The sequence below is a fragment of the Cibotium barometz genome, chromosome 26 (genome assembly GCF_041138505.1).
Source record: "Cibotium barometz isolate CiBa-2024 chromosome 26, ASM4113850v1, whole genome shotgun sequence".
NCBI classification, from domain to species: Eukaryota; Viridiplantae; Streptophyta; class Polypodiopsida; order Cyatheales; family Cibotiaceae; genus Cibotium; species Cibotium barometz.
Window position 1 is genome coordinate 11,966,768 of NC_141071.1, and position 23,989 is coordinate 11,990,756.

The 23,989-nt window shown below is 46.2% G+C and overlaps 1 protein-coding gene across 1 annotated transcript in view; it reads left to right on the top strand.

The window, feature by feature from the left end:
* Positions 1-425: 425 nt before the first annotated feature.
* Positions 426-23,989, top strand: part of LOC147623671 (uncharacterized) — a 96,069-nt gene continuing 72,505 nt past the window's right edge. The window contains exons 1-3 of the mRNA XM_086820259.1: positions 426-2,112; positions 2,258-2,437; positions 2,548-2,685. Of these exons, the coding sequence (XP_086676385.1) occupies positions 934-2,112; positions 2,258-2,437; positions 2,548-2,685 (1,497 nt within the window). The 5' untranslated portion in view covers positions 426-933. The remainder of the gene's footprint in view (positions 2,113-2,257; positions 2,438-2,547; positions 2,686-23,989) is intronic.

The following is a 23,989-nucleotide window of genomic DNA, read 5'->3' on the forward strand; positions in this document are numbered from 1 at the left end:
CATCCTTCACATGTTTGCCTTCTCGTTGACCTTAGGTGTTGAGTTGGTTACCAACTCATGACCAACTTCGTGTTGATTTCTTTTAGTGTCTCTAGGATGGTCTATTCATTTGTTGCTCGTATAACTAGCTTGCACTTATCGAGCACGTGGAAGGCACCCAAACATGCTTGCGTGAAAGGCACCTCTTGAACGGTCAATCCCTTAAGGAAAGGTCATTGCCCAACCTTAAGAGGGTGGCTTGTGTCCTCCAAATTGGTTTTGAAGCTCCCCCCTAAGACATAACAAAGTGCAAGGCATACAAGTACACAAAGAGCATGTTATGATTTGACTAGTCTTTATGAAGCAACACTTCAGAAGAACTCTCGGAACTAACACTTCTAGATCTCATAAAAAACTACAAGGATAGAACAAATTTTTATTTCTCCAAGTGAATTAATAATTATAGAGAAGTGGTTAAACTTCTTTCATGACCAGGAGCGATGTGTGAAAAGATTAACTTGCTTCTTGACACATAATTATGGAGCTCTCTTGCTCTGCAAATTGGCATGTGTTAGTCACTCTGCCTTACCTAGCTTTTCCCTCGGGTTTAGGGTTTTGTAGACAACTTGAACATACACAGAGCGAAGGAATGGTTTGAAGTGCGACAACGTTCAGCCTTTTTTCTGTTGCGTTGAACCGCGAATTAGGTTTTTCAGGGTTTGAAGACGATTGAAGCTACTCAGTGATGCTGAAAACTTTACAGAGAATCTGACCATGGCAGAGCATAGGCCGGTCATGCGCACTGCCAACACATTCTGAACAGGCTAGGGTTTTTGAAGAATAAAATGCCGACAACATCACAGAAAGCGTGAACATGGCGATCAAAGGGACGATGTAAATTGCGGCCATGTGCACTGCCTATCTGTTGCGCAAACAGGTTCCTTTTACAAGAAAATGAGCAGCGGCGAGGGTTCGTGTGCAAGAACCAGAGGCTGGCACGGTGAATACAAGAACCTGCAGAGGTTTAAAAGCAGAACTTCTTCTTCAGACGAGGACATGAGCTTTGATTTCGATTCAGACAAGAGTGAGCGGTCCAGCGATGGTGGCTATGCATCTGAGCCATCGGAGAAAGACTTTTCAGGCCTGGGGAAAGATCTCAGTGGCCTCAAAGTGTCTCCTAAGGAGTTAAGCTTCATCAAGACCACGGAAGCCAAGTCAGGGGACATGCACATATCTGATGAAGAGGACGACTTAGCAAACGATGACGTTAAACCTGAGAAACCTGTTGGCGAGAAAGTCCTCAAAGAGAATGAGCAGACAGGCACGTCTCTGGAGGATTCAAAGGGAAGAAGTGGAAAGCATAAGGATGGACATAAAAGAAGGGACAAGGACCACAGAAAGGGGTCTAAGAGGAAAGAGAAGAGCAAAGTCAAACAGTCTGAGAAAGATAAGAAAGATAGCAAGAGGAAGAATGAAAATGTGGGCGATAAGAAATCTCATGAAAGGCAGAAGAAATCAGAGAAGTCACAGAAATGGGAGAAGGATGATGATAGTGATTTTCACAGGAAGGAGAAGCGCCGTGGTGGCACATCTGAAAGAGCAATCTTTCGAGGCTCTAGACATGATGATGCAGATGAAGACTCGGACTACGAGTTTTATCGACGTGAGAGGCATTGGGATTCAAGCAAATCTAACCATCACAAGAGTTCTAGTAAAATCGACAGAGAGAAGGATGGCAAGAGGGCAAGGCTCGACGGCGACCAAAGGGTCGCAAATAGGGCTAGATCATCTTCAAGGTCTCCCAGGTCAAAAAGCAAGTGGGGCAGGTCTCCCTCACCTCAGTATAAAGATAGAGAAGAAAGGGATCGGGCAAGTAGCGACGTAACTGAGAAAGATGGATCAAATAGGTACAGGCGCTCTGGGCTGGGTGGATACTCTCCTAGAAGGCGTAGATCAGATGCAGCCATCAAGACACCGTCACCACCTCCAAGGTCCCCTGAAAGAAAGAAACCCCGAGCTTGGGATTTGCCACCTGCTGGAATGGATAGTGGTGTTGCAGCAGCCATGGCAGCTGCACATCAAGCTGCTGCTCAGCAGGCTGCAGCTTTTGCTTCTGTCTCCTCTTTAGTGACGGTCAGTTCTTTGTCTTTTTGTCAATTGTAGAATTCTTTGTGTGATGCTTTACTCCTGGAGACTCTCCACATGATATATAGAGCCTGTTATTGTGCTGAATTTCCTAGTATGTAGACAATCTTCAGTTTAGTACATAAATTTTCAGGTGAATCCTGCTCTGGCTGCTGTGAGCCTTACACAGGCTACCCGAAATTTAAGGAGGCTTTACATAGGCAATGTTCCGGCTACAGTTTCTGATGGAGAACTTCTAGAGTTCATTAATGCTGCCATGCTCTCTGTCAATGCCAACCATCTTGCAGGAACAAAGCCTTGCATCAATTGTATGGTAAGTACATTCCTCATTCTTGGCAAGAGATCATATTTTCTCTGTAACATCCTTTACATTTGACAGTAATTTCAAAAAATATTTGATGGTTGTTTTTGTTGTTTTAAAAGGTAAATGTGGAGAAAAGCTATGCTTTTGCTGAGTTTTTGACATCAGAGGATGCAACTGCTGGGCTCGCTTTTGATGGAATTACCTTGCATGGGACCACGTTGAAAATCAGGCGCCCTAGGGATTACATTCCTCCACCAGTAAGCTTTGTTGCTTCATTCAATGACTTGCATCACAATTGATTTGCCTCAAGATTTCCTTTTTTTTGGGTTATAACTGTAGCACACAGTGAACTGTTTGGGATGCTTCTTGAGTTTATATCTGCTTAGTGCTGTGCCATCTCTGTTTTGCACCTAGTTTGGAGTCATACACTTAGCAATTGCCTTACATTTGGTCTCAAAGAGAGTATCCCTTGTAAGATTTACACCAAAGACCTTTGCTTGAATCTCAATCCACTTACCTTGTAAAATAATGGATATGGCCTTCAGTAGTACTAAGCACCCACATATGAAAAGAGAAGTCTTTATTAATGCTGTTGCTGCCAGCTTGAGAGCTTGAGGATGGAGAACCACCAACTGCCCCGTAGTATGGGATGTAATATTCACCTGTTGTGAAGCCTGTATGCAGCCGCCTGGAAGGCAAGGGAGAAAGAAGAACCTGTGCGCAGCCGCCTGGGCACAGCCGTCTAGTTGCAGTCGCCAGTGTGCGCCCGCTTATAAAGCAAGGAGAGAGATGGAATCTACGCAGCCGCCTGCAAGTTGTACAGCCGCCTGTAAAGCGAGAGGGATGGGAGGACCTGGGCATAGTCACCTGCAAGGCAAGAGGATGGTGGCCTGTGCGTAGCCGCCTGCAGATCAAGATGAAAGGAGAGCTGTGCGCAAGAGCAAGCAAACTCGCCTGTGGGCCAGCGTCGAAAATCAGAACTTGGGTGCAGCCGTCTTGCGGGTAAACGATGGAGAGGTCGCTTGGCAGCTAGATGCCAGAAGGTGGCCATGCACAGCCGCCTATATACAAGAGGAGGATCACTCCTGATTTGCATGGAGGGGCCCCACGACCAACAGCTGGCCGGCCCACCTTGATTGCATGGAAGCGGCCAGCTCCAACGTTCCCAAGGACCCACCCCCACACACAAGATTAAGGGAGGAGTTCTCTCCCCACCATGGTCCATTCGTGGGTGCCCAAAATGGGTGCCCACCCTTCTAAAGGCACCATGAGATATTGGGAAGGGTGCCCACTCATTAATGAGTGTGAAACTGCAACCTTATAAAAACAAAGGTTAAAAAGAATGCTATGAAATAAACAAATGCAATACACTTACCACCTGTTCACACGCAACAAAACTCGTCAGAAGACAGAGCAAACTCCACGACTCACTGGCAGGCGTCCCCGCTCAGTAAGTGGCACGTCAAACAGGCAAATACAAAAAAATACAAGTCACGTGAAGACAGTTCCAAGCATGCAAACATGAATGCATGTGCAAACAGTATCATGGACATATCTCCCGTTCATGGAACAAATACTAAACATTTCTGTCAGGCACAATAATGGCACGACAGAAAGTATAAATCTCGGTCTTCCTATGGAGTGACAGTCCCATAGGCAAGACACGGCACAAATACTATTCTATCCATGGCGTGACAATCCCATGGATAGAACACAGTCCAGGTCATACACGGGTGGCACCAGTCTGGCTCCCGTCCATGGTATGCAAAAATACTGGCCCCTTCACATGAGACACCGGCGTGGCCTCAAGTCAACGAGACACAAATCTGAAGATGGACCAAATGGTCGGCCAATTGGTGACATCCCCCCGGGCTTCTAAAGAGTTGTCCTCAACTGAAAAGCCTCAAGATATGCTTGCAACAGCTGTGGGTAGTCAACAAAATAATCCTCATTTACCCACTTTGCATCAATGGACAAATAATTCTTGAACTTCACAAGGTATCTCCTGGAAAGCTTTCCTGCAGGTAGCTTTCTCTCCTTGTGAAAGACAATCTGTTCTGGTTGGAGGATCTCCTCAAGCTCATCAATCTCTGGCGGAACTTCTGTGACAGGCTCGTCAGGATCTGGCCCAACATACTTCCGCAAAAGACTCACATGAAATGCATTGTGAATCTTCCAATGACTAGGTAAAGCAAGCCTGTATGACACTTCATTTATCTTTTGAATCACCTTGAAGGGTCCATAATAGCGAGGAGAAAGCTTAGGATATGATCCTTCTCGTCCTGGCCTCTTCCGAAGCCTAGCTTTCTCAAATTTCAGCAAAACCCAATCACCTTCTTTGACTTGCATGTCTCTTCTATGCTTGTCAGCAACCATTTTATGCTTATCTTGTGACCTTGCAATGGCTGTCCGTACCTGAGCAAAGGCTACATCCAAGTCATGAACATACTGATCAGCTGCAAAAATCTCATTCTCTGTACGAAGGATGGGTGGCGAAACCACTCTGCCATAAATAATCTCAAACGGGGCCTTTCCCGTGGAGGCATGGATCGTATTGTTGTAGGCAAACTCGACAAGTGGAAGATACTTCTCCCATGCAGTCTTTTGATCTGCCACATAACACTTCAACAAATCCAACACGGCTGAATTTGCAGCTTCACTTTGGCCATCCGTTTGGGGATGATAATCTGATGAAAACTCAAGTTTAGTGCCCATGTTATCAAATAAAGCCCTCCAGAAAAGGCTCGTCGTCCTGGGATCTCTATCTCCAACAATGGATTTAGGCATACCATGATGCTTGAAAATATTAGCAAGAAAAAGCTTCACCATATGATCAGCTTTAATGGTTTTCTTGACTGGCAAGAAATGAGCTTGCTTGCTAAACTTGTCCACAATGGTCCAAATAGCATCATTCCCATGCTGGGATCTAGGCAAGTCCATAATAAAATCCATAGTAATACTTTCCCATGGCTGCGAGGGTATAGGCAATGGCTGAAGCAAACCTGGAGGTTTTTGCCTGTCAAATTTCACTTTTTGGCAAGTAATACATGCACGTACATATGCCTGAATGTCTTTACGCATGCTTGGCCAAAAGAAATATCTCTCAATCATGCGTGTAGTCGGCATGATACCTCTATGACCAGCATAAGGTGGAGCGTGACATTCCTCCATAACCTTTGGACGCATATCCTTCACCACACATAAGCAGTTATCCTTCATAAGATAACCCTCTTTGATCACATAGGAGGCATGTGAGTGACCAGCCATCAAATCAGTCCATATATGGCAAAAATCAGCATCCAAATGATACAAATCTCGCATAGCAGATAAGTCCCCATGAGAGGCCACTGAAACTGCAGCCACATAAGGCCTTCTAGATAATGCATCTGCCACCACATTTTTATTTCCCGGAGTATGCACAATCTGAAAATGAAACATGGAAAGAAAGTTTGCCATTCTCATCTGTTTCTCTGAAAGCTTTGTTTGAGATGGAAAGTATCTCAAGCTTTGATGATCTGTCTTGACTACAAATTCAGCTCCAAGAAGATAATGTTTCCATATCTTTAAGGCATGAATTACAGCCAAGAGCTCTTTCTCATAGATATCCATATGAAGCTCAGCATCATGCAAACGACGGCTCTCATATGCAACTGCATGACCTTCTTGATTTAGGACAGCCCTAATACAATTGCCACAAGCATCACATTCCACTGAATGACCTCTGCAAGTCGGGAACAATCAATACGGGTCCACATATGATAGCATGCTTGAGTTGCAAGAAGGCATCCTGCTCCTTTGGAGTCCATTGGAAAGTGGCTTTCTTCTTTGTGAGATCATGTAGAGGGGTGGCTATCATAGCAAAATGCCTTATGAAACGCCTATAGTATGAACATAATCCCAGAAAACTACGTACTTGATGTACATTTTGCAACTCTGGCCAATTCCGAATGGTTTCTATCTTGGCAGGATCCATTCTTACTCCATCCTTGGATACAATGTGATCCAAATAATGTATCTTTGAAAGAAAGAACTCACTTTTCTTGGCATTAATGAAAAGTTTGTGCTTCCGGAACTCTTCGAACACTGTAACCAAATGAGTTCTATGTTCTTGCTCATTCTTGGAGAAAACCAAGATATCATCAAAGAATACACCTGTGAATTTGCGATGGGGTCAGAATATACTATCCATCATACGATTGAATGTGGCTGGGGCATTGGTGAGAGAGACCAAAAGACATCACCAAAAATTCATATAATCCAAAAGCTGTCCTGAATGCAGTTTTGTGGACATCTTGTGGCACCACTCGTATTTGGTGATAACCACTCTTCAAATCAAGACGGCTGAAACAAGGCGAGCCATCAAGCTTATCCAAAATGTCATCAATACGCGGGATTGGGAATCTATTCTTGATGGCAATAAGGTGAGGAACTTGGTTGAACCAAACCTCTCTCTAAAAGCTCATTTACCTGCTTCATGATCTCTTCTTGTGCGGCACTCACGGTATGCGGGTTTGTTAGATGGAGAACTGCCTGGCACAAGATCTATGCGATGATCCTCAAGCCTTTGGGGAGGTAATTCACGTGGCAATGCATCAGCAAAACAATCGTTGAATGCATGAAGAAAATTCAGCCTATCGTGAGTCAAAGCATCCACATTTTGATGACTTGGTATAATGCTATCACGAACAAAAACCAAGTACGCAGAAAGACTCTTTTTCATTTCTTTATTAATCTGGATGTGAGATACAAGTGGGATGGAATCCCCTTCCTTGCCGGCAGCAATGACATGCATGCGGCCTCTATGCATAAAAGAAATCATGTTTGTCTTGTACTCTTTGCGGGGCTCAAGCCTATGATGCCATGGCTTGCCAAGCAGTACATCACATCCATTAAGTGGTGCAACCAAGAAATGCTCATGATCAAGGTAACCCTGGATATGTATGCGCAACTTCCCTATTAGTGGGGTAACTTGCACCTCTTTACCAACAAAGGCAGCTTCTGCTTCAATTTGAGGTCCCATGTTCTCAACCTCAATAACCAGATGATGTCCATGTACAACTGAGATGAATACAGTTACCAAACAAGAGACTTGAAGTAGACGTTCGAAGGAGAGCGATCTACTGGAAGAAGTCTAATCTCTACGGTCCTGTGCCTTCACTGGAATCTGCAGAGAGCGCCCCACTGGTGTTCCAGGACTACGCACAAACAGGCGCTCCCGTACTAACACCTGGCTCTCCCGATCTCGGCACTCATGGACCGTGGTTCTCCAGAAGCTTGGACTACCCGGCACCGAACGGGTGATGGGAGCAGAGAGTATCCCTTGTAAGATTTACACCAAAGACCTTTGCTTGAATCTCAATCCACTTACCTTGTAAACTAATGGATATGGCCTTCAGTAGTACTAAGCACCCACATATGAAAAGAGAAGTCTTTACTAATGCTGTTGCTGCCAGCTTGAGAGCTTGAGGATGGAGAACGAGCAATTGCCCCGTAGTATGGGATGTAATATTCGCCTGTTGTGAAGCCTGTATGCAGACGCCTGCAAGGCAAGGGAGAAAGAAGAACCTGTGCGCAGCCGCTTGGGCACAGCCGTCTAGTTGCAGTCGCCAGTGTGCGCCCGCTTGTAAAGCAAGGAGAGAGATGGAATCTACGCAGCCGCCTGTAAAGCGAGAGGGATGGGAGGACCTGGGCACAGTCACCTGCAAGGCAAGAGGATGGTGGCCTGTGCGCAGCCGCCTGCAGAGCAAGATGAAAGGAGAGGTGTGCGCAAGAGCAAGCAAACTCGCCTGTGGGCCAGCGTCGAAAATCAGAACTTGGGTGTAGCCGTTTTGCGAGTAAACGATGGAGAGGTCGCTTGGCGGTCAGATGCCAGAAGGTGGCCATGCACAGCCGCCTATACACAAGAGGAGGATCACTCCTGATTTGCATGGAGGGGCCCCACGACCAACAGCTGGCCGGCCGACCTTGATTGCATGGAATGGAAGCGGCCAGCTCCAACGTTCCCAAGGGGGGTGGGCAGGTGGCCATGCACCCTGTCACGTGCACACCCTTTAGGTGTACAGTGACATGGCATCATTTTAGCATCATAAACATCATTAGGAGTTATCAGGCATTTTATGGACATTTAAATGAATGTTTTTAGCATGTACCACATGGTATGAGTTGGATTCAGCATGGTAGCATCACATTAGCCATATAGACCAGCATTTGGGGCTTGTGGAGGCAGCCGACAGCTTGTTTACATCAGCCGACAGCATGGATACATCAGCCGACCAGCGTTTGTACCCTTTTATGACATTTATGGTATTTTATCCCAGTCGTGGGCTTTTGCATCTGGCCGACTGCAGCCAAGATGGCCGACCAGCACCTGTTCCCTCATATAAATAGGAGCGCATCATCACATCTCAGAACCCAGCATTCAGCAAAGTGTTCTCCAGCGTTTCTCCTCCAGGAAGCCTTGGGAGCAGCATATTCAGCCACGCATCAGCATTCAGTCCATCATATTCAGCAAACGCATCTGTCTCCTCAGCGTTTCCTTCCCAGGTAACAGGAGAACATCTGTGTTTTCAGCATCACATCAGCATTGCTTCAGTCCCAAAGCCATCCCTTCAGCGTTTCCTTCCCAGGAGACAAGGGAAAGACAGTGGGACAGCAGTTCATTCAGCATATCAGTATGTTCAGCATATAGGCAGCATATTCAGCATCATAGATCTATTCAGATCTCATTGTAACCGCATTCATCATCTAATATAGCTGCATTGCATTGCATTGACACTACGTGTCTTTCTTAAGCATCATTAAGTGCAGTTTAGTTAGACTAAGGTTGTGTTTACGACGGTCAAAGACCTCACATGTCACATTGGTATCAGAGCGTTACAGGGTAACCAGCCTTAGATCATTTTCATTCCATCAGTCATTCAGTCAGACATCATGTTAATCGCTTCCGCACAGTTAAACCCAGTTCTCAAAATCTTGCAGGCCACCCTTAGGGATTTTCCCTTAGGTATGCATTAGTAATCCATCCATCTGCATTCTTGCACAGCATATAGGGTTGCACATGGCTTGCATAACAGTCATCTTAGCAGTCAGTCTTGCATCTGCAAGGCATACATGTTTGCCCATGAACTCTCTGGGACAGAATGACATCCATCATCAAAGGAGGACATAAGTTTTGGGCTTCAACTGGCAGCAGCAGGGGGTTTCTCTTCCACAGAAGACGGAAGTTTGCTCCAACATCGCCTCAGGAGGTTCAGAGCTTCAGGAACGACGGAGATGGTAGGTGAAAGGTTTCCACAGGCAGGTCAGGGGTGACTCAGGTATTTCCAAGCAGTTTTAGTAGCATTTGCCATTCAGTTCCCGCAGTACATAGAGTCTTGGCTCAAAGGATTTCACTCCTGCAGACGACCTCAGTCCCGGCAGCAGAAGACAGAAGGGGCAGTGGTTCGGAGGAGAAGGATCCCCAGAGGAGTCGAAGGTTGCGAGGTATACCACCCAGCAACAGTTTAGCAGCGGCGGGGAATGTCACGTGCACACCCTTCAGGTGTACAGTGACATGGCATCATTTTAGCATCATAAACATCATTAGGAGTTATCAGGCATTTTATGGACATTTAAATGAATGTTTTCAGCATGTACCACATGGTATGAGTTGGATTCAGCATGGTAGCATCACATTAGCCATATAGACCAGCATTTGGGGCTTGTGGAGGCAGCCGACAGCTTGTTTACATCAGCCGACAGCATGGATACATCAGCCGACCAGCGTTTGTACCCTTTTATGACATTTATGGTATTTTATCCCAGTCGTGGGCTTTTGCATCTGGCCGACTGCAGCCAAGATGGCCGACCAGCACCTGTTCCCTCATATAAATAGGAGCGCATCATCACATCTCAGATCCCAGCATTCAACAAAGTGTTCTCCAGCGTTTCTCCTCTAGGAAGCCTTGGGAGCAGCATATTCAGCCACGCATCAGCGATCAGTCCATCATATTCAGCAAACGCATCTATCTCCTCAGCGTTTCCTTCCCAGGTAACAGGAGAACATCTGTGTTTTCAGCATCACATCAGCATTGCTTCAGTCCCAAAGCCATCCCTTCAGCGTTTCCTTCCCAGGAGACAAGGGAAAGACAGTGGGACAGCAGTTCATACAGCATATCAGTATATTCAGCATATAGGCAGCATATTCAGCATCATAGATCTATTCAGATCTCATTGTAACCGCATTCATCATCTAATATAGCTGCATTGCATTGCATTGACACTATGTGTCTTTCTTAAGCATCATTAAGTGCAGTTTAGTTAGACTAAGGTTGTGTTTACGACGGTCAAAGACCTCACATGTCACACACCCCCCCCGCACACAAGATTAAGGGAGGAGTTCTCTCCCCACCATGGTCCATTCGTGGGTGCCCAAAATGGGTGCCCACCCTTCTAAAGGCACCATGAGATATTGGGAAGGGTGCCCACTCATTAATGAGTGTGAAACTGCAACCTTATAAAAACAAAGGTTAAAAAGAATGCTATGAAATAAACAAATGCAATACACTTACCACCTGTTCACACGCAACAAAACTCGTCAGAAGACAGATCAAACTTCACGACTCATTGGCAGGCGTCCTCGCTCAGTAAGTGGCACGTCAAACAGGCAAACACAAAAATACAAGTCACGCGAAGATAGTTCCAAGCATGCAAACATGAATGCATGTGCAAACAGTATCATGGACATATCTCCCGTTCATGGAACAAGTACTAAACATTTCTGTTAGGCACAATAATGGCACGACAGAAAGTATAAATCTCGGTCTTCCTATGGAGTGACAGTCCCATAGGTAAGACACAGATCCAGATCCAGATCCAGGCACGAGTCTCCCTATGGAGTGACAGTCCCATAGGCAAGACACGGCACAAATACCGTTCTATCCATGGCGTGACAATCCCATGGATAGAACACAGTCTAAGTCATACACGGGTGGCACCAGTATGGCTCCCGTCCATACGACACCATCCTGCTAACACACGGGTGGCACCAGTCTGGCTCCCGTCCATGTTATGCAAAAATATTGGACCCTTCACATGAGACACCGGCCTGGCCTCAAGTGAACGAGACACAAATCTAGAGATGGACCAAATGGTCGGCCAATTGGTGACAGAGTGTGTGTGAGAGCATATCTTGATACAGAGTTCTACACCCACTATTGGGCATTGATGATGTTAGTGGGGATGTTGTAGTATCTAGTCCATACTATGCATAATGGAGTTGATAGTTATATAGTCTTGTGGGTTGACTACCATGAGTATATAACATGCACGTTCCTAAAAGGTGAATTTGGGCATGTTCTTGCATTCATCTAGGTATATATATATATATTGGATTGCAATAAAACAATACCATCATGACGCTGAAAAAACTGAATGCTTAAGTAATAATGCAATGGACCTAGACTTGTCTTCTCAAAGGACGCATGGAATTCAGCTTTGAAAGCCGAAATTTGATCATCATTAGGGCCTGTGAGTAGCATATCATCCACATATAGGATGAGTATCATCAAATCCTGTCCATCCTTTTGAACATAGTGGGTACTCTCAATTGAACTAGTTTGAAACCTGTGAGCAATCAAGTATGCATGTATCTTCTCGTACCAAGCTCTAGGAGCTTGCTTGAGGCCGTAGAGTGCCTTTTTCAACTTACATACCATGTGTTCCTAATGAGACATCACAAAACCAAGAGGCTGTGAGACATATACTTCCTCATGCAAATCCCCATTAAGAAAAGCGGTTTTTATGCCCAATTGATGCACTTTCCATCCCGAATGAGCTGCCAGTGCAATAACACGCTTGATGGTAGTCATGCGTAAAGTGGGAGCAAAGGTCTCATCTAATCAATGCCCTTTTGTTGAGCATAATCCTTTGCCACAAGTCTTGCTTAGTAGTTGTTTTGGAATGCCAGTCATAAAGATCTAAACCTGAACCTGATGATAGCTACTCTTGAGATCTATCTTCGAAAAGAACTTTGCACCATTGAGTCGCCCAAGAATATACTCAATCTTGGGCATTGGGAACGTGTTTTCCACTATGAGCTTATTGATTCCCCTGTAGTCTACACATAAACGTGTGGACTTGTCTTTCTTTTGCACAAACAAGATAGGTGTAGCAAAGGGCGAGCATGAGGGCTGCATAAATCCAGCTCGGAGTAATTGTTGATGTTCATAGGTGGAAGCATGAACAAGAAGAGAGAGAGAGAGAGAGAGAGAGAGAGAGAGAGAGAGAGAGAGAGATTACAAACAAGATCACCTTGATATTCGTTACAATGGGCAATACTCGCCAGAAGATAGGGCACTGGACAATGGATGGATACGAGAAGAGGGGAGAGGGGCCTTTATATAGGGTAGCCATAAAGCACCATGACCTACATGAAGCCTCACGACTAGTATTAATAAAGAACAACTTAATAAAGTGGCCTACCCTTATATAAGACCCAGTTCCCGCACAACACAAGAGATGCACATATTTTAACACCCCCTTTGCAGCTCATAGTGTGCAAAAGTCTGAAGAAGAAAAGCTGATGAAGACGCGACCATGGACACTCCAATACTGGATAAACCACGGAAGATGCACCTGCCAACTTGTCTCCGCAAAACATGATGTCACCATGAACAACAAAGAAATCTGCTTGGCTCCGAATTCCCACACCAGTGTTGTGCAGTGAACTCCAAGTATAGAAAGATGAGTTGATGGACATACCACGCCCATAATCTCCCAACAGCGGATTGTGAACAGATACATCACGTCCCAAAACCTCGAACGATGAACTTGGAACACATCCAATCTATAATCTCTGCCACACCAAGCAATGAATTTGAAATGCATTCAATCTATAGCTACCAAAGTTGACCTTGCCTGCTATAATTAAAATAAAATAAAATATACCAATATTAGGAGCTGTTGACAGTCCCCTCTCCCACCCACAAGCCTCCTCTGGTTGGTTGCACGTGGGGGGGAACCTGTCCTTATGGCTAGAGAAGCACACCGTCCCGAGCCGGGAAGGCTTTGGGAGCACTAGAAGTAGAAGAATCGGAGTCACTTTCCTGTTCTTTGTCCTTGCCCTTCTTCTTTGATGAAGACTTGTCCTTGACCTTGGCTTTGTCCTCCTTGTACAAACAATCCTTTGCCAAGTGGCCTTTCTTCCCGCAAGAGTAGCACCGGCTCTGAACTTTCTTATGCACTGAAGCAAGTGTTACGACCCTGTGTTTTTCCCTCTGGACAATGAGCAGGTGGGCACGGGCATGGGCACAGGACGCACAGTGTGGACATGCATTAGTTAGATGTGAAAAGGAAACCCATGTTGGAGGCCAGCCCAAGTGTGAAAGGGGACAAAAAGGAACTATAAAAGTTATAAGGTTTTTAAAACCTTTGATGATTTTAAAAAAAATAAAATAATATTATTTGAAAAGCATGCGTTTTTAATACTTTGCTTTTTGGCGTTTTTATGAAAAACGCATCCTTTCTTTATATAAGGGAAGGTGGTGGAGATTCGAAGGAGCAGGGTGGTGGTGAAGCCGCGGGAGTTCGCCGTATGGATCTTCAGGGTGGCCGATGGTCTACGTGGCACTGTTGTACAGGGACGCTACGCATGGGGAGTTGGTGTCGCCGCCAGGTATGGGGCTGCCGGGTACAGCCGCGGCCGCGGCCGCCGGGTGCAGAGCTGCCACCGCCGCCGCTGCCGCCGCCGCCAGGTACAGCCACCGCCATCGGGTGTACTACTGTCGGAAGTTGCTGCTGCTGGGCGCTGATGACAAGGTGTTGATGCACATGGCCTACAACAGGGCGCTGCTGCGCATGGGCAGCCAGGCAGGTGATTAGGTGGTTGAGCATGGGCTACTACCAAGTAAAAAGCGACCAGGCGACGTCTATGGGCAACCAGCAATGGGCTACAGCTAGGTAGGCGTCAAGCATGAATTTCTCTGCAGATAGTTGGGATGCCAGACGAGTGTCAGATGGGAGGCTATCTACGCCAGGTGACTGCATGTGTGGAAGCAGTCAGCGTGGGACTCTCTCTCTCTCTCTCTCTCTCAAGAAGGTGAGCTGAAGGAGGCACCAAGGGGCGAACAATCAAGGAGTCTCTCTCTCTCTCTCTTCGCAAGCAGGTTTTGTTTACAAGATTAGGATACAGAGGATCAGGCTATATATGCACAAGGAAGAGATGTGTGTTGCTCTTCGTCTTGGACCTATGTGTATTCAAGGATGGCTTGACACGTCCTTCATCTCTCTCTCTCTCTGGGTTTTTGGCATCGTGATTGGATGATGCATATGAGGATTTATCTGTTATGGAAACAGGACATTGGTCTTTCGTGAAGAAACAGGACTTTGGTATCGAGGATACAGGCCTATAGTTTATGGATACAGGTCTAAGGTTTATCAGATACAGGTCTTTGGTTCATGTGGAAAGCATGTCTCGGGATTCATGTGAACAGGTTCTAGTTTTCTCGAGGTTACATGCAGGCTGTGACTATAGGAAGGACATATGGTTTGGTACAGCCCTACTGTTGTTTGGGAAAGGGTTCGTGGGGATCCATGGTTGAGATGGAGAAGACCTTTTCAAGCAGGGAGGTGTCGTAGAGATGTGCCTTCTCTATGGAATGCTTTGCTGTAATAGCGAGAGATCTTATTTGGAAAGTCCTGGGTGAAAAGCTAAAAGGGATCCTATTGGTAAAGGATTCAACAAGTTGTACTTTGTACTCATATTTGATCAAGTAAAGAAATACCGCGAGGGGCGCCACTGCGTTTTGGGGCCAATCGGTGTCCTTGTACTATTTGCAGGAGCATTCTAGCTCCCCTGTTTGTTTTCCTTTTCCAGGTTCCCATGGGTGATGAAGTGTTTTGTGTGCGAGTGTTTGTTCCACTGCCCGTCAGATTTTCTGAAGGCCGGTTTCAGCAAGTGCCTGATCTTGACCATTAAGAGACACGCCACATCTGGAAGAGACAACCCCCTCCCGCCCACAAGCCTCCTCTGGTTGGTTGCACGTGGGGGGGAACCTGTCCTTATGGTTGGAGAAGCACACCGTCCCGAGCCGGGAAGGCTTTGGGAGCATTGGAAGTAGAAGAATCGGAGTCACTTTCCTGTTCTTTGTCCTTGCCCTTCTTCTTTGATGAAGACTTGTCCTTGACCTTGGTTTTGTCCTCCTTGTACAAACAATCCTTTGCCAAGTGACCTTTCTTCCCGCAAGAGTAGCATCGGCTCTAAACTTTCTTTTGCACTAAAGCAAGTGCCTGATTTTGACCATTAAGAGACACGCCACATCTGGAGGAGAAGGTAAGTCAAGATCAACATCCTCTGGCTCAGGAGCAGTAAGAAGAGCTTTAGCCTGGGCTCGTGCGACCCGTTTGAAGCGTTCCTTGTCCTCACGAAGGAAATCATATGCAAGATCCTCCTCGTTGTGCTTCTGAATGAAGGTAAGGTCGATCTGCTCTCCACGTTCGATGCCTTGCTCTAGCTTCATGATCACCATGCTGTCAATCTCTTTCACCTTCTATTTGAGAACCTTTGCTCCCTCAATGGTCCCATCACGTTCTTTGGGCTTCTCAAGTAGCCGAAGATTTGCATTCACATAGACCAACTTATCTAGTTGACTTGTACTCAACTTGTAGCATTAAGCACACAAAAGGAAGATTAGAAGGTGAACTAGTTTAGAGTCACAAAAAAACGCGTTTCGCGATTTTGAAACTGCGAAACGTTTTGAGGCGAAATGTCTCTACGAAACCTAGAAACTTCTCCATCAAGCATATTTTGCCCAAGTATGAAGTTCCATTTTTTTCGATTTTTTTTCTCTCCAAAGGTACTCGCGTTTTCAATCTGCCCCTTCTCGCCATTTGTTCGCTAGATCGTAGCCCACGATGTGCTCGCGTGCTGGCCTGCTCACCGCTTGCTCGCCTGCCCGCCATCCGCCCCTTGACCTTGCTGGTTGGTTTACAAGGTCGACCATGGCCTTCTCCTTCCATTTCCGAGTCCCGACTGCCCTTGCAAGTCTCCTTCTCCTCTTCTTCCTTGCTCTTTTCTTCTCCCTTCTTCTTCTCCTCCTTTTCTCCTTCCTCTTCTTCTCCTTACTTCCTTCTTCTCCTTCATCCACTTCCTCCCCTTTTCCTCCCTTCTTCTCCCTTCTTCCCTTGTTACACTTCCTCCCCTTTTCTCCTCGTTCCTTGTTTCTTCCACTTCCACTTCCTCTCCTTTTCCAAATTTCCCCTTTAATCCCATAAATCTATGTTTCTAACCTCAAATTCCACAATGTCTTGCCGCAATAGAAACGACCATACCCGGAATGTGTGGGATGACACCATATTCATCCACAAGTATGGGACCTCCGGCACCAAATGTGTAGTGTGCAAGTATTGTGGAGATGTCTTGTGTGGTAGTAGCACCTGTGCAAGAGCTCATTTCACTTGGGAGGGAAAGCAAGGGTCACATGGATGCTGTCGTGTGAGCGAGGCCGTTTTTCTTGCTCATGCTGGTTCGGCGGAAAAATTTCAAGAAGTGCGTCCACTCATGCACCCTCCACTACCTTGAGAGCGGATTGAGGAGTGTGTAGTTAGCTGCAAAGCAAATTCATAGAGGAGGCAGGCAACCATCGGCCCCAAGCTCACAAACACCAAGCTCATCAAATGTTGGTGGTGTGAGTTCACAACCGCAAAGTGCATCAAGAGGTACTGGTACACCTTCACACTCCACCGCTATGGATGGAGCACCTCATGTGTGGCTGCGGCAGATTCTCCTCATATGGGTGAGTCTTTATCAAATCTTCCCTTCGATGAGACTCATGACACACTCCTTCCTATGCCTTTAAGCATAGTACCCTTTCAAGTCTTCACAGAAAAGAGGGGTAGACAATCCTCGCATGGTAATCAGAGTGTAACATGCGGAAGCTTCATGGTTGAATCGGTAACTTCAATGCTCAAAATTCAGCAATCTTTCACGACAAGAATAACACGCACAAAACTGAAGATGTGTAGAAAATAGAGAGAGAGAGAGAGGGAGAAGAGGACATAGTATTGGGTCCCAAATACCCTCGGTAGGGTCCCCACCACAAATGGTGTATTTGCTTTATTAGAATGATGCAAATCAGAAAATAAAGACTGAATCTTGACCTTCAATGTTCACCTTGATTGGAGCTGTCCCCTTGGCTGTCCTGGCCCTTGGAAGCGTCAATCCCTTGTGAATAATGAGATACTGGACTGATTTCCAGCATTGGGTATTTACACCCCCTCATGCATCCAGTCGGCCAGCTGACACAAGTCGGCCTGTAGCATAAACTCTCACGACCAGATAAAATAGCAATAAATGCTAGTTAATCCATTGCTTTCACACCAATGAAATGGCTGGCCACCAAGCACACCTGCTGGACTGCTGGACAGCCCATGTGCTGGCTGTGTGGGCTGCCCCACACCTGGCTGACAGGCTGTCCAGGGCCTGGGGGCCGGGGCCTTGTTGGCTACCTGTCCAGAGGCCCTAGGGCTGGCCGACAGCCCTTCCAGCTCAAGCCAAGTTTGGTGGGCACAGCTTGGGGCCCTCTTGGCCCCTTGGGGGTGGTTCTACACCTCCCCCATGCCCACAACAAGAGCTTTAGGCTCTGCCCTGGGGTAGCCCTATGGGCTGGCCCCTTCTCTACATGCAAACCTACATGCCTACATAGATGTTCGGAACCTGGCACCTGGTCGCAGACCAGATAATCAGATTACCTGACATCATTCCAGAGGGAGACTCACAGCATGGACTGGCACTGCTTCATGTGCAGGACAATGCACACCTGACCTGGGACGCATAGAGTGGAACCCCGGCTGACTCGTTGCGGACTGGGCTCACATGGGACCAGTTTCCACTCCAGGTCTTGCACCTTCTTGTTCAGATATGTCTACATGGCATCCAAGTGCGGGATGCACATGACACAAAGCACTCTTGTATCACAGTATGCCCCAATGCTAAAGCAAGAGGCACAAATCGCCGAGCATCAGTTCTTCTATCAATGTAATCTTCCCTTCAACATTGCTCGTGTGCCCGCATACCATAAGTTTTATAAAACATTAGTTGTAGCGGCCGTGGCGGGAGCTTCTGGTTTAAATCCTGTCAACTCTGAGTCTCTAAGGACTACACACTTGACAAATCAAGTCAACCAAAATAAACAATAAAATCCATGGAAATACTTTCCCACTTCCCAAAAGGAATCTCTAGAGGATGCAACAACCCTCCAGCTCTAAGGCGCTCAGCCTCAACCATATTCCCCTGTCATTGATGACATTTCACCTCATTGTCCTAGACTTCTGCCTACATCTAAGGCTAGTAAAACATCCGTTTTACCAATTCATAAGTTTGCTGTATCCCCGGATGACTTGTTGTAGGAGTGTCGACAGTCATAAGGAATTTCTCTCCTAATCTCAGCACAATCCAACACACAGACCGGGAAACATTCTTGTTATTCTAAATCTGGCCGGTGATCATCTCCCATTAATACTAGCATATGGGATGGCATCTTCAGTGTTTTGCTAAGAGTCCTCTTCACCTGGAGCTTGTGCACTCTTGCGACAATTCACAGATAAAAAACCCACACCAAGTTGTGGAATCCATGTGCTTTGCTTGAGACTGCAACTCCCAAAATCTCTGTGCATACGTGTCAAGAAAAAACATGTGTTGCATACCCAAGTCTGCAAACTTGGGCATCACATCAAGCTCTCCTCCTCCCTCTGGAGGAACTCATCTCGAAAGTACGTCTCGAAATCCGCCCAAAAAGTGAGTTTACGTCTTAACTCAACTCTCTCTGGCATGTAAGCGCTCAACTAGACCCCTAACCATCTAATGCTATTTGCACCACGAAGTAAGTCTACTCTACCCCATCAACCACCTCGTGCTGCACCTCCACATGATCCTGCATGGGCTGAGAATCATCCTCCTAAGGCTCCCATAAATGATCATTGCAGTGAAGTGTCTTAGTGATGGTAAGGGGAGAGAGAAAAGGTCTGCTGCTGCAAAATAATCTATGTTCCGGTTCTGAATGTCAAAGAAAACAAGAGGTAACCCAAGCTTATGCAAGAAAATCCTGGAGAAAAGCATACAAAAAGACGACCCATTTGTGCTACATGCACGAGAGGCAAAGGCCCGATTGAGTTTGCCTTCAATCACTTTCGTCAGGCACTGAGGACAAGAGGTCTTTGGCCTCGCTTTTAGGAGCTTTTTAAAAAAACACCCAAGTGCTTTTTTTCACTTTCAAAACTAAGCTATCTTTTTTTAGGTGTGCCTTAAAAATAACTGATCCCCACTTATAGCTTATTTTTTAAATTTAAAGCCTTCCATGCTTTTTTTCATTTAAAATAAAGCACTACCTACATCCCCCCCCCCCCCCCCCCCCCCAAGACAGCTTCATGACATGCTGTTGTTTTCACTTCTGCGCACAGCATGCACACAGCCCACTCCCGACTCTGTCTGCACACAGCCCAACATTGCATAGAGTACGTGCAGCCCAACATATATGTAACCTGATTAGAATGCAGCCTGACATGCCAGCGCTTTCTGCTCCCTCATTCGACCCGTACATAAACGTTTCACATGACTGGCTGCAAGCTAACATCAGTGTGTAAGCCCTGCTACAGCCCATGTTTCGATGATGCACCCTACATGAAGATAGACACAGAAACCTGTTGCAATGCTAAGCATAACAAGAGAGCTTGGGGGTTTCTCACTATAAGGTTCCCGGGACCACACCTCTCTTGCACATCATGCATATCCCTCCCCCTTTCTCCTCCTTTTGTTGGAAACCATATGAAACAAAACATGCCAGAAAAACCGTAAAAAGCACCTACTTCTTTGTAAGATCAAAAGCATAGATCATGGCGTCTGAGAGATACTTGGATTAGGTGAGTTTGAAAAAACATACGACATACACACCTTACTTTTTTTTGCCTCTGCGATTAGGTCTGCTCTGATACCACTTGTAAGATCCCTCTAGGAGTCAACCCTAATTCATAGGCCAAACGAGGTTAGTTCAAACAACATAGAAGGGTGGAGGCAAGCTCACCACCCAAAGGTCGCGTCTGCAACCACCCCCAAGCCAGGGGCTAAGGTTCATGTCCCATAGGCCAAGCCAGTTAGCCCTGGTGTCCCATACCGCTAGTGCTTGCCCTAAGGGATTCTTAGTAGCAAGACCGCCTCTAAACCACCATGTCCAAGGTAGGAGTAAGCCTCTTGGTCCAGGTTGAGACCACAATGAATAATAATAACCCAAGACTCACTTATATAGTGACTTATTATCGCTATAAATAACCATCTAGTTACAAATTACTGCTATTTAGAACCATCCAATTATAATTAGCCAATAACCAAGGATTTATTAATATTGAAACTTAGCCACCCATCCAAGCTTGCTTGCCCTAATCTCAAGGCTCTCCTCCTAACCCCTTGGATTAGTCCCTAACCCCAAGAGTTAGTGCTAGGTACATAACATGCTCTCTCTCTCTCTCTCTCTCTCTCTCTCTCTCTCTCTCTCATACCGGCTGTTGGAGATTGTTTTCAAGGCTTCCATCACGAAGAAATATGGAAGGAAAGCGTATTTAATCATTGTATTATGATTTTTAGCCATTGGGCGTTTGTCTTGGTTATATGGACAACCATTTGACACTTACTCTTACTATTGCCATTGGGCATGAAATTGAGCCATTGGTCACTTGCTATTTCCATGGGGTATTGTGTCTTAGACATTTTGGCTTATGGACAGCTATATGGGCCTATGATTCATTACCGTATGATTCTAGGACAAAATTTATTGAGTGACACAGAGGATATTCTCCTCCTTCCTCGAACATCTTGCAATGGAAACATTGGAGAGGTGGCCTATGCAAAATTTTATTAAAGTCTTGTTGCACCATAGCTTGGCGTCTTGGGTTTATCGGCCGGTTCAGCTTCTTTTTGTGTCACCACTTCCTTTTTTCTTGTCAGCACATTATTCTGGCTCGACTTGATGGGCTTATGGACAGCTTTATGGACTTATGATTCAGCCATATGGGTTTATGGATAACTATGTGGGCTATTGGATAAGCTATGTTGGCTGATATCCACACGGAATATACATATTCTTGGCATTTTCATCGGGTTTTTTGATGACAGCCTGCGTTATGAATTAGTCATGGTTGTATGTGGTTAAATATGGAGCGTGTGCTCCCCCAAAGCTTGTACATGATATTTTTCTCCTTGGCTAATAAATACTCAAAAGGAAGGGTGGGGGAGGTGGGGAGGATTCGGCCCATTCCGGCCTCTATGTGGTGTCAGATGTGCATATCTCTCTCTGACATTTTTGTGAAATTAAGTGGTATATGTTTAAGGCTATGGCCGATTTAAGTGTTTAATTGCAGTAATAGTCAAGTGTTTTGTGAAATCCCTTCGTCCCAACTTGGAGTTACAATAGACTTGTCACATGCACCATGGGATGGCCCCACCTCCGCAATGGCCTTCACGGTTTTATGCCATTGTGGGACCTTGAGCACATGGAAGGAGAGATTGCAATCATTCGTGGCTTTCATCTTCGCCTTCACATATGTGATGTTGTTTATGTTTGCACCGATGGCGGTTTGCCTCATTGCCGGAGAGCTCTCCCTCCTTGGCCTCTTTGATTGGAAATTGGAGCCGAGGCGGAGCCGGAGCCGAATGGGGTGGGGGAAGGACACATGGACGCGGAGGTACCAGACATGGAAGCTTCTCCACGTCCACATTTGCCTTGGTTGCGGATGAGCGAGTACCTCTTTACTATACCATATGCAGTTTCTGGAGGAATCTCCTTACACGGCACAACTTCCCCACCAAGCTTGGACACACATGCAAGGAGCCTCGTGGTGCTACTTGTGTAAACCTTCCCGCAAAAGTTGCAGGTCCATTTCCATGACCCGGAATTACCGGGGGGTTTCTCACCGGTGGTGGTACATAAGGCGAAACCCTTATGCTTTTCCTTTCCTCCGGACCTCATTGCCAAAGAGAGAGAGCTTGAGACTCGAGAGAGGTTTCTCATAAGGGCATGGAGATCAATCACGAAGAACCCCATCATCATCTACATTTTCACTTTGGTTTGCATTTTTTTCATTTAGGCTATGTTTTGCAAATTCTGTATTAGAGATAGCTCTTGTGTGGGCAAGGGGCACTCAACAAATGGGCAAGAAGGAGGGCCAAACACACCAAGTAAAGGCCGGACATAACAAGCAAGCAAGGCGGCATGTTGGTGCTTCAAATGCAGTAAGACTTGAGTGGAAGAAGGTGCACCAGGGGGGTCCATTGGTGAGCACTTAAAGCCTAGATCTGGGAGAGCATAAGTGCGGCTAGATTTCAGAAAAACGTAGCCAATGAGATTGTAGACAACACAGACTAAATACATCACGACAAACCGCAACAGAAGGGCACCTCCAGGAGGCAATTAGGGCAGTAGTTTTTACATCCAGGTATATGCGGTATCCCTGCACACGCACCCTTCTTCCATTGCACAAGGATGAAACCTTCGCCTAGTCCTTGACAAAGGTGTTCTTACTTTTTTCAAGGGCATCTGCTCTACGGATAGAACATGGAGTTTTGATAGACATCAGAGAGCTCTTTGGTTTCTTGGGAGAAAGGATAGTCCATCAACCTCGATCTCTACAAGAACCTCAGGTACACATATAAGTCTACCACCTCTACCTATCCTCCTGCTAGTGTGAAGATGGCTTGTCGTCGAACCGGCCCTGAGGTGTGGAAAATCATGGCCTTGGTTTTCCCAAGGTTCACTGTAAGCCCCCTCTATGTGCAGAAGTCATCAAGTGCATGGAGATGGTGCTGTAGTCCCATCCGCTACTCAGAGACTAGAACAATATCATTTGCATATAGCATAATGTGGACTGTGGTACCTGAGATGTCTACCCCGTCCCCACCACCATGACCAATGAAGTCAGCCACCTCATCAATGTATAGCCCAAATAGTGTAGGAGAGAGTGGGCATCCTTGCTTCACACCTATGGTGCTAGCAATAACATCAAATAGCCCCCCGGGGCATCGTATGCGCCCGAGGACCTGCTCATATAAAGCATAGATGCCCCAAACCATCTCTGATGGGATCCCCAATGACTGTAGGCGTTGGAAGAGTCTCTCTCGTGGCACCGTGTCAAATGCTTTGCAGAAATCCACAAAGCAGCAGTATAATCTCTTCTCCCTCACCCTAGCCTGGTCAATCAAACATCTCAAAGTGAATATATGGTCAATAGTGGAGAAAGCTCGTTGGAATCCAACCTGCCTTGGTGCTCGCAGTCCCTCCTTCTCTGCATATGTGCTCAACTTTGCCTCGAGCACTGCGCCATAAAGTTTGGCCAATGTATGACCAATCATGATAGTTCTGTAGTTGCTGGGGTCTAGCATGTCTCCCGCTTTGTGGAGAGGCACGATGGTGTGCATAGTCCACTCAGCTGGTAGGCCCTCCACTAGTGCCCTATTAAAGAGGTGAGCAACAAAGGGTCCCAGTGTATCAGCTGCATAAATAAGATGCTCACTCTGTATACCTGTGTGGTCAGCCGATCTCC